The 11,138-nt window shown below is 55.2% G+C and overlaps 1 protein-coding gene across 4 annotated transcripts in view; it reads left to right on the plus strand.

The window, feature by feature from the left end:
- Positions 1 to 2,739: 2,739 nt before the first annotated feature.
- The window catches only part of LMO1 (LIM domain only 1), a 46,891-nt gene continuing 38,492 nt past the window's right edge, over positions 2,740 to 11,138 (plus strand). The window contains exons 1-2 of one of the 4 annotated variants that reach the window (XM_017500340.2): positions 2,741 to 3,363; positions 8,147 to 8,406. In XM_017500340.2, coding sequence (XP_017355829.1) covers positions 8,382 to 8,406 — 25 coding nt within the window. In that variant the 5' untranslated portion in view covers positions 2,741 to 3,363; positions 8,147 to 8,381. Of the gene's footprint in view, positions 3,364 to 7,794; positions 8,407 to 11,138 lie in introns of those variants that run through there. The other 3 variants (XM_017500341.2, XM_017500339.2, XM_017500342.2) reach the window with 3 other exon arrangements.

The following is an 11,138-nucleotide window of genomic DNA, read 5'->3' on the forward strand; positions in this document are numbered from 1 at the left end:
TTTTCAAGCAGTTTATGCTTTTAGCTTTGAAGTTGGCTTTGTTTGACATTAATATTGCTGTTTCTACTCCCTCTCTGCTTGCATTTTCTTGGTATATCTTTGCCCATTGCTTTATTTTCAGTCTCTTTGTCACCTTGTTTTGGGAGTATTTCTTGTAAACAGCATTTGGCTATATTTTATTTTTAACTTACTCAGACAATCTGTTTTTTGATAGGGAAATTCACTCTCTTCATGTTTAGTGTAACATACTGATATACTGACCTCCACTGCCATTAGGAAAAGCTGGTGGTTGCACCAGAGACTGCTCCCCTATTATTGTTCTGGTCCATTCTTGCTCACACAGCCTTTCCCTTTACGCCAGTCATGCAGCTAAGACAGATTGGAACATAAAGGCATAAAAATGCCGAGTACCAGATCCCATAATTTTACAATAAATGAGCCCCAAATTCTGTTGCTCCAATTCTCCTCTCCAGGATCCTCCTCTCCAAATAGTTGTGAGACCTTCTAGGAATGCTTACCCCTATGACCCATGTGCCCTCTGGACACCATTAGATTTTGAGTTCTAGATAGTCATTTTCCCCCTAGCAATCCCAGGGTTGGGAGATGGGGGTTGATGGATTATGAGAAGGGACACCGTCTGTATAATTAGAGCTGCTGCCTGATGCTCTTGCCATCTTGCCTGAGCTGCTGTTAATGCCACCAAGTTGCTGTCCCAGCTGCTCTTTTCCTCTTGGCCCAGCAAGGTGACACCTCAGCTTCTAATGACCAGCTGTTTCAGAGGGGGCTCCCAGAGCCGAGCTGCAGGGCTCCTAGTGACCCTGTTCATCATTTGTATCACTGCCCTCTTCTTCTCAGAGTGCTGGTCGGGGCAGGTGAGGCCCCACCTTGCACCATACTTGAAATTGTTGTTTCTCTGAATTCCTGGCCTTGCTGCTCAGTCTAGTCCACCCATGAGGATCTCTTCTCATTGTCTCTCCCCCAAATGCCCCCCGTTGAAGACATCAGTCCTCATGATAGATCTGTCCCTGTCTCAATCCCAGCTGTGGACTGAGTTCAGTGTCTTTCACCAGGAGCTGGGGCCCCATATAAATGCAGAGATATGGCGGGGCAACTGCTTTATTATCCCTGATTACCCCATGATGTTTACACTCTCTGAACTTTCTCTTTCTCTCTATGAAAACCAGGAGGCTGATCTTTTAAGAGCTCACACAGGCCCTTGCTGCAAGTAATGGTGGGAACAGGGAGTCTGGGTGCCTACGCCTCAGGCTAGCTTCTCTGAGTGTGAACTCTGGCCAAGCAGAGTTACCCAATTGCAGGGCCCTGCTAGTCTGTATGGCGCCTTTGTGCAAAGTAGCAAAAGGTGCCCTCCCTGGGTGGGTGCAGTCTGTGCCAGCTGCATGGCTTGGAGGGTGGAGGGGGACAGAATTTCAGGCCCTACTTGCCCTTTGATCTTAGTACATGGAATAGCCAGCACCCATCTAGGCAGTCACTCCTGGGGAATTGAGAGCAGCTGATTTGAGAGATCAGAAAAGGAGCACTCCTCCTTTTCTTCACCAAAATGAATATAATTCATGCAATCATCTCAGAAACTTTCCCAGACACTATGTGGATCTGTTTGCGAGGATGAAAGAGAGTGGGAGGAATCAGGATGAGCCCCCTCCCTTCTCTCCACCCCTCAATCAGAATATGTTTTGATAAGTGGGGGCCTGGGGACAGTATAAGGGTGACTAACTGCGCCTCCCTTACCAATTAAATTTTTTAAAAAGCTGCTATGGAAGGAGCGAATATTAGTTTCCTGATTTATAAAGCCAAATGGATTAAGCTCATTCATTGCCGGAGGAAACAAAAAGGAAATCTTCAATACCTCTGTGCACATTGAGAATAGGAACAATGCCGGTCTTTAGAAAGCAGAAACCTAATTTGGGGGAATCAATTACCCTCTGTGTCCCTGCCTCTGTGGGCTCTCTCACTGGCTCTCTCAATAGAGATTTCCTGGGAGGTAAAATGTGGAGAAGTTGGTCAACCATAGGCACACCCTCGGTACAGCCTTGAGACGGGAGGTGAAGAACTAGATCTATGGTGGGTGGACTTGGGGGTTCGTGGACCGTCAGGCGAATGTGAAGGGTGGGGTGGGGGAGGGCTTTGGGATAAAAGTTGAGAGTGGGGGCGGTATTGAGAGGGGCAGAAAGAGGGCAAAGTGCGGGGGTGGGGCCGGGGGAGGGGAAGATGGGAACCTGGGGTTTACAACTGGGGGCAGAGCTGAGGGAGAGCAAAGCCCAGCCAAGGCCCAAACAGGTGGCGGGGAGGAGGACAATGTGGCCCGGCCTGGCTCCAGAGTCACCCACCGCCTCTTGATCCTCTCGGATTCTTCCTCTGTGATCTGCACTTTCCTCCAGGGGGATGAGCATGCCGCGGGAAATAGCCGGGCAATAATGAAAAAAGAAAGGAGATGGGGCGCCTGCCACGGTAGCCACGGAGTCATATTCACACAGTCGCACACAGAAGCACTCTCGCGATCTCATACACATTCCTGTGCCGGGTTCCAGCCCCGGCCCACAGTCCCCAGACCCAGAGTCACGCCTAGCCTGACGCACTCATTCAGAATCACAGGCACGGAACCCACACCCCCACCTGCACACACCCACCCGCAATCGCACGCGTCCCACCCCCACCCCAGTCTGGTCTTGAGCTCACACAGTGGCTCACCACCCCACACAGCCCTCACTCTGGCAGGCGGACACACACACACACACACACACACACACACAGCCCCTCACACGCACACAGCCCCTCACACGCACACACTCTGGCTGTGCTTTTGTGTTTAGTCAGAATTAATGAGAAAAGTTCCCGTGCCCTGCGGGTAATTAGTGTCCTTGGAGTTAAATAAGCTAATGGCGGGCACCTCTGGCCCAAGCAATTATGTTTGTGTATTGAATAATTGATTCAAAGGGGGGGAAGGGCCGCTAATCAGATCTGAGCATAATGAATTGATTTAATTAACAGGGGAATCTGAGGGGCCCTGGGAAATGCAGCCTTCACTCTGCTGAGGCGAGCGCGGCAGGCACGGAGGGAGGAAAAGCGCGCGGCTCCGGCTCCGGCTCCGGCCCGGCCCGGGCAGCGGCTGCTCGCGCAGGTCCCGCGATCCGGGCCTGGCCGTCTCGCCCCCGCGCCCACCCCCAGTCCCTCCTCCTTCCTGCGCTCCCTGCCCGCGGGGCTGCGCTCCGGACGCCGTTCCGCCTGCTCCGGTCGGCAGCCGCGGCTCTGCGGCCAGCGGCGGGAGTCCGAGCCGCTCGCCCCTCAGTGTCCTCGGCGCGTGTCCGGCAGGAGCCGCCAGGACCATGGTGTTGGACCAGGAGGACGGTAGGTGACCGGGGGCGCGCCCGGCGCGGGGAGGGGACTGCGGCGTGGGCCCTGCTGAGGCCACCCCGCTAGCGGCGGCAGCGCCCCCAGCACCCGCGGGCAGCCTCGGGCTTGTTGGCTGCTTCCCGGAAGAGCGGCGGCTGGATGTGAGCCCCGGTGCCGGGGTCTGCGGTGCCAGGCTTAGCGCCCGGGCTTCGTCGGCGGGATTAGGAAGTCTCCCGGCCTCCCACGAGCCCGCCAGCCCCGCGCGCTCCAGCCGGGAACTTTCTCACGGGCTCTTGCAGCCTGGCGGGCTTCTGGAGCGCAACTGAGACCCCCGCCGCGGGCTTCCCGACAGTGCCCACTGCCAGCCAGTCTCCCGGGCCCTCTGGGTGTCCGCACGTTCCCCTTCCGCACCCTACTGCGGAATGGATCCCCGCCCGGGGGCGTGGGTGCCCACAGGTCCTGCAGGTGCTGGGGTGAGGGTGCGGTCAAACCAGCGCGGTCCTGGGTCCCTGAGGTCTGGCACTCCGTAGCTGCGGGATGGGTGACAGTGCTTCGCCCCTGGCAGGGCTGGGGAGGGAGCTGCCATCAGTTCACCCAGCCTGGCATGTTGGGAGGTGCCACGCTGGCTGGGGTAGGTGAGTGGGCCATCTAGTCCAAAATATCAGGTCCAACTAGAGGCAGTTTTACCTTGAAGCTAATGAAGTTTGGGGTCCTTCAGGTTCCTTCAGCTGCCAGGTCCTTGATGGTAATTTGGTATTAGTCCTTTTCTTGAGGAGCCCCACCTCCAAACTGCAGTAAGCTTTGGACCTCACAAAATTTCCATCCATCCCAACTCCTACCCTTTCCACTGCCAGTCTCTTGGAAGAACTCACAGCCCTGGCTGACCCAGTGACCATCCATGGAGGTGGGGACAATCCCTTAGTGCCTGAAGGATGAAGTGCTGGGGCAGGAGGCTGGGAAGTTTGGGGTTGAGAGGCAACTGCTGGGCTGCAGGGAAAGGGTGTGGCTGCCTGGCCTTTCTCTCTGGCTCCACTAGCCCCTTGATCCACCCTACCACCACTCACTATAGTGTTCAACTGTCCGGGTTTGCCCAGAACTATCTTAATTTTAGTACTGAACGTCCTGCATCCTGGGATGCATTCAGTCACAGGGCAAACTTGGACAGTTGGTCAGTGCACACCCACAACCTTCTCAGGGCTGTGGTGCAGGGGTGTTTGGTCTTCATCACGGGGTAGGGGAGATTTCTTTGCTAGGGTGTAGATTTGGCTTAGGCCTCCACAAGGCCTAAGAATTTAGAACTGCCGCTTACAAGAAGGCCTGTCCAGGCTTTCCAGAAACCAAAAGGGGAAAAGTTTGCCGACTGTGCACTTCTTCACTCCAGCTGGTTGCAAATTCCTGTGCACTGGCTGCTTTTGTATAAGTAGGGGGAAGGGCAGGGCATCTGCATTTGGCCAGCAGGCATCCTGATTGCACTTCACAGTCTGCAGGTTTACTCTGTCCTGTCAACTGTGGTGGCCACAGAGAAGGGGCCCTCATCGCCAAAGTACCTCTCTGAGCATCACCTGTGTGGCTAGCTTGTAACTCCATCTTGGAGGCAGCTGCATTGTGTTGGAAACAGGCCCTCAGGCTGAGGCACATCTGACAGTCTCCACTGAAGAGTTCTGGAATATCTAGTCTGCCTGGGCCCTGAGGCCCTGAGGCCCACTATCTCCCACCCCCACTCCTAATGCAGGAACTCTTCCTCAGGACTTTCCTGCCAGGTGCAGGGCCAAGTTGCTGGGACCTGCCCATATATTTGTAAGACAACCAGTAGCACCTGCTTTCTCCTCAAAGTAACCTTGGGTGTTGATAGCTGTCCTCTCCCTGCTGTCCCCAGAGGCATTTCAAGGGCATTTTGGAGCAGTCTTGGCCCATGGAAGTGAGAGCACATGCTCCTCACCTGTGGAATGTGTTGGGTGAAAACTACCTCCCCCAGCCCCAGGGGATCTGAGAATTCCACTCTGGTGCTGTGGGTGTGTCCCTGGACCTAGAAGCAGCTTGGGTGGGGGTGAGCATGAGCATGGGTGTTGGGTGAGTATAGGGGTGAGAGTTGCTTGCCCAGGGATTACCTGTGAGGGGAGAGAGGCCACAGGATGGGATGAGTGAGGTTCCTATCTGCCTCTGTCAACCCAGCAGGCCCCTTCCTGGCTGGAAGCTCAAGCCACCCAAACCCTCCAGGACTTGCTGTGGTTTCCTCTCCATATCAGTTTGGGAGCACCGTGCTCACAGCCAGGGGTGCAGAAAAAGCCACCTGCAGAAAGAACCACCTGCTGCCATTTCCGCCCTGCCTCCGCAGCTCATTGCTCAGTGCCCCAGGCCTGCCTCAGTCCCTGGGATTGGGGCACAGGGCCCTGACTCCCCAAAGGGATGCCAGCCATGTGGCTGCCAATTGGGTATCTTGGAGGCTAGGATGAATTGGTATTCAGACAAACTCATGGACAAGAGAGTGGAAGAGTGGCCACAGCTAGCCCAGTCCTGGTTTGTGGGTCAGGGCCAGCCCCTGAAAGTGAGGAGAAGCTGCCCCTGGAGGTCAGGAGTAAGGCTGCATGCAGCCCTGATGGAGTGAATGCCTCCAGCAGCACAGGCTTCTACAGCAAGAAGCTGCCCCTTGCCAGCCTGTCAGGCCCTGTGCTTGCTATACTTTCTAGCCCCCAGTTCTGGCGGGTGTGAGGGGCTGGCACCAAATATGCCGGTGGCAGCGGCACCAAAGCCTCCCTCAGACCCTGAGGGCATGGGTCTGGCAGCAGTGGCTGGGAGAGATCAAGCTCACAGTCCTGAGGCATGGTGAGTCTGAGCAAAATGATATATTTAACATCAAATATACTCAAGGACTATTAGGATTAAGTATTCAAGATAAAGGGGAAAGTGAAACCCTCTGAGCTGCAGATGAGGCATCTCATTAGAAGCAGTGCTTTTCTGTTTTCTCAAAGCCTGACTTCCCTGCCTAGCAGAGAGGAAGATGGCTGCAGCCCCCTACTCTCCACCCCTGTTCAGCACTGGGGCCTCCTAGGGTTTAAGGGGTAAGACCTAGCCTTCAGGTCTCCTTTGAACCAGATAATTTTCCCCCCCACCCCCCTGCATTATCTGGAGTGCTACAGTTTACAAAGCACATTAACATGCGTTAGTTCATCTGATCCCCACAGCAACCACAGATCCAGGAAGAACAGGTCTCCCACTTCACAACCAGGGAAACTGAGGCCCAAATAGAGAAAGGGACTTGCTAAGGTCCACTGTTGGTCATTGGCAGAGATGAGATAGAATCCCAACTGGTGGCCTTCAGCTCCTTTCTCTTTGCCTGGGTCTAGTCCTCAGAAGTGACTGGCAGGACCAAGCCTCCAATATATCTGTCTGGAGCCCTCCGTGGGCTGGAGAAAGATCATTATTTCTATTTTATTTTATTTTTTGAGACAGAGTCTTGCTCTGTCTCCCAAGCTGGAGTGTAGTGGCAGGATCTCAGCTCACTGCAGCCCCCACTTCCCAGGTTCCAGCAATTCTCCTGCCTAAGCCTCCCCGGTAGCTGGGATTACAGGCCCAAGCCACTGCACCTGGCTAATTTTTGTATTTTCAGTAGAGATGGGGTTTCACCATGTTGGCCAGGCTGGTCTTGAACTCCTGACCTCAGGTGATCCGCCCCCGCCCCCAAAGTGCTGGGATTACAGGTGTGAGCCACCGCACCCGGCTGAAAGATCATTATTTCTATCCCACCCTGGAACTCTGTACTTGTCTAGGGAAAGAAAAAAGGCTTGGGATTGAAAAGTAGGTGGCCTTCCTAGGGTAGACATCCAGGGCATCAGCCCCAGGGTTCTAGAGAGAAGCACGGTTCAGGAGAAGAGATGGATACTGTCTCTTTTCCTGCCTTATGAGTTACAGAGCAATAATGGTCAACTCCATAATTGCAGCAGAAATCTTTGTTTTGTTCAGTGCTGTATCCTCAAGTGTCTCAGAACTGTGCTTGGCACATAATATATGCTCAGTAAATATTTGTAGAATGAGAAAAGCTTTGAAGGCCATGCCTGGGCCTGCTTAGAGAGAAACCGAGATAATTCCCACTTCATGGAGTCAGGATGCTCTTATGGGGGCGGCTGGGGTCAGGAGAAGTGCTGCAAGACTCAGGGTAGGAGCGTTTGTGCCCTGAAGAGGGTTAATTTTGCCCAACAAATCGGGAAGCAGCAAGAAACCCCAGACAGAGCTGGTAGGAAGGAAAAGGATGCGATCAGAGAAATATTGCTCTGAAGAGGAGACAGAAATCAAGGCTGAGGGCCTGGAAGTAACAGATGGGGTTCGTCCTCCAGACACGTTGAAGACCACGACCCTGGGATCGGAGCAGAGGCCCTCTCCGAACTGGGACCTAGAGGCCTCCAGGTGGCGCTGCGGAGCCGGTATCCTTGCGTCTCCACTCCCCATTAACCCGGGAGGGAGGGGGCCTCGGGAAATGTGTGCATTTATTCAGTAGCAGGAGTGCAAACCTCATACATTGAGGGAGAAAGGCAGCGGGAGACGGCCGCGAGACTCCCCCATCTCTTTGAATATAATTTTAGATTGAGATTCAGATTAAATCCGAGAGGAAAACACTTTATGAGGCTGAAAGCTGTGTCGTTGCCAGAGCCAGGGTTATGAGCTATCAAATGCAATTACATTAAGACAGATTATACTGGGCAAATTGAGCCATTTAGAAGGTGAGAATCAAAGAAACGGCTCTGATCCTCTTTTCCCCCTTCTCTCTCCCTCTCCTCTCTCTCTCTCTCTCTCTAAATTGCAGTTCGTAGTTCCTTGCAATTCTGAGGCACAAAAGTAGGTGAGACTGCTTTTGTATCTGCGAAGTGCTTCACTCCTGAATGTAATTCTAGCTGAGTGCAATCTAGGTTAAGAGCCGGACAAGCGGGTAATTAGAGCCAGCTCCCTGCCCGAGGACCGGCCGCCCCGCCAAAGCGCGCCCTGAGTCGGCGCCCTTCTCCCGGCCGAGCCGAGCTGCGGCTGGACACGGAGCGCCGGAGATGATGGTGCTGGACAAGGAGGACGGTAGGTGGCGGGCCGGGGTCTCGTCGCCCCCCAACCCTAGCCCCCCGCCGCGGCGCGCAGGCACACACACGCGGGGACACGGGAGCACACAAGCCGGGCTGTGCGGGGATTGCGGGGCGGGCAGCGCGCGTGGGGCCGGGGCTGGGGCAGGGGGAAGCACCGGGACGACCAGGCGGGACTTGGGGGAGAGGCGGTGGGCGAGCCCCGGGCTGCACGCGCCCCGGGCCTCCAAGCACCCCCTCTCCCGGACCCCGGCCGCGAGCCGAGGAGCTGTACGCGGGCCGTGTGCTGCGCCGCGGGGCCGCGTGGAGGCTCCGGCTCCTCTGTGATCTCCGCACCGCGGAGATTTGCCGTGAACCTTTCGTCTCTGCGGCTGCTGCTCTCACCGCAGCCATCACCCTCGCTCCCGCCGCCGCGTAACCCGAGAGGCGCTGAGCTCCCAGCAAATCAGCGGCTTCGGGGAGAACCGGACTCCAGAGCTCCGGGCAAGCGAGAGCGCGGGAGGACGGCGTGAGCGCCGGGGTGCCCGGCAGGCGAGGGGAAGGCGGGTTGGACCCTCCGGAGGACAGCTGCCCAGGAGCGTGACTCGGTGAGAAAGAGCCGCCTCTTGTGCTGGCCCGCTATCTCCGTCTCTGTGAGCGCGGAGGCTGGAGTTTGGCCCAGAGGAAGAAAGTGTCCCGCCGCCGGCCAGTAGTATTCGTGCAGGAGCGGCCTGCGAGAGTGGCATGGACCTTCCGTGGTCGAGTCTTAACGCACCCTAGCAAACTGCAGGGCATGGAAAAGGTCAGAACAGAGGAGCCCATGGCTGCTGGAAGCCACTAGCAGGTGGCCCCATAGACCCCAAAGCCTTCCCAGCAGGGAGTGCCCTGCAGTTAAGTGTCCTAGAAGGTTGGGGATCCCAGCCCCCTTGGGGGAAAAGCCACGTGGGTGCCCTAAGATGAGTCCCCAGGGTCAGGAGAGAGGCAGTTCCCTGGCTGTCCCAGGAGGACCTACTGCCCTGTAGGTGAGGCCTGTGTATTGGTGTTGTAGGGACATTGGTATGTGATTGTTGGCGCCCACGCTGCTGCCTGCGTTCTGCCATTGGTGAGGTACTGAAAGGGTAGGTTTGCTTTGAGTCGGGAATCCTCTTAAAGTGACTGCAGTGGCCCATCCTCTGACCTTCCACTCAGGAATTTCTGCTGGGCCCTTGCCCTCTGCCCCCGGGGGCAGCGTTGTTATTGACGTGGCCAGTTGGTGAAAATGCAAAGTTAAGTGACTTGCTCAGGGTCACACAGGATGTTCGCATTGCTGATGCCTTGTGCTGATGTCTCCAGCCTGCCTGCTGCCTTCTGAGACATCCAGCAGTGAGGGGGAATTTGAAGTATTTGGCCTGGGGATGGCATCTAGGGGGCCCTGTGTCTCACAGTACGTATAGGAAGAGAGAGGATGGGGAAACCTCATTGCTTCTAGGCTAACTGCAGTGGGACATCCATCTTCAGTATGTCTTCTCTATTCATGGACCCCTCCCCTAGAGCCCCGTGTAGGCCATCAGAGAACTTCATATAGAATGAAGAGGAGAAGAAGGGGTCTGGGGTCAGGCCAGACAGGGAGGGAGGAGGCCTTGATTTAGTGCCTTTCATCACTAACTCCCCATGTTACTTTGGAACAGTCATGCTTCACTTTCCTTCTTAGTAAAAATGAAGGGCTTGGAGAAGCCTATGGAGAGGGTCCTTCCTTCGTACCTGGGGATACTGTCGCTATGGGGAGCATGCAGGGTTCATCTTTAGCAGAGGTTATTTGGCATGCTTTAGCAGGAATCCAGAAGACTTGGCTCTGTACATGGGACACCTCAGACCAGGGAGATTAGTCTCATCCCAACAAGATGACACCCGCCACCTGCACCCAGGATCTTGCTCTGTCCAGGCACCTCATAATGCCTCTGACTCTGAGATAATACAAAGGGTTTCAGATGAGCCTTGAGTGGGAGGTCATTTTAGCCAGCTCCCTGCCTCCAAATTGCAGTGCACCTCAAGCACCCTGGGCATGTTTCTTCTGTTCCTGCTAGAGCTGTGGAAGAGAGCTCCAGATGCCCTTCCGTCCCCACCCTGTCCAGTCTAAACAATATGGTGCCCACTACCATGGAGCTTTTGGGCTCTGGGGTCCATTACAGCACAAGCACAGCCACTGGGGTCCTGAGCAGCCACTATTCTTGTCCTGCTCAGCCTACAGCTGTTCTTCAAAAGCAACCTTTCTGCTCATGCAACTACACTCCACTCCCCATTAAGAGGGGTCTGGCCTCCACTAGTTCCGGGAAACCTTGAAGATGGCACCTTCAATTGGGGGAGGGAGAAAGGTTCTGGATCCACTCATCTGCTCCTCCAAACCAACCACACAACTTCTTCCTGAACACTTCTGCCCTCCCAGCAGGTGTTATCTGAACTGGGTGGCAGCATTTCCCCCACCCCCAGGTCCCCAAAGGGTGCGTTCCCTGCATACGGCACCTTTTGTCTGGCTGCAGCAGGGACTCGGGCTGCTATTAACCACCCCCAATGCCTTTTCTCCACCTGACAGCATCTTGTCGGGAGAGGCTGGGGCTCCTCTGGTTGAAGTCGGGTCTGCCAGCTGCCGAGGACCAAAGCTCCCGCTCTGCTGGGCTGCAGGGCTTTCATGTTGCACTTCTGAAAGATAATAAAATATCAATCGTTTTTCCGTAGCAACGGGTTTAAGAGACTTTCTGAAGTATTGAATCGTCA

The sequence above is a fragment of the Cebus imitator genome, unplaced genomic scaffold, assembly GCF_001604975.1.
Source record: "Cebus imitator isolate Cc_AM_T3 unplaced genomic scaffold, Cebus_imitator-1.0 Scaffold265, whole genome shotgun sequence".
NCBI classification, from domain to species: Eukaryota; Metazoa; Chordata; class Mammalia; order Primates; family Cebidae; genus Cebus; species Cebus imitator.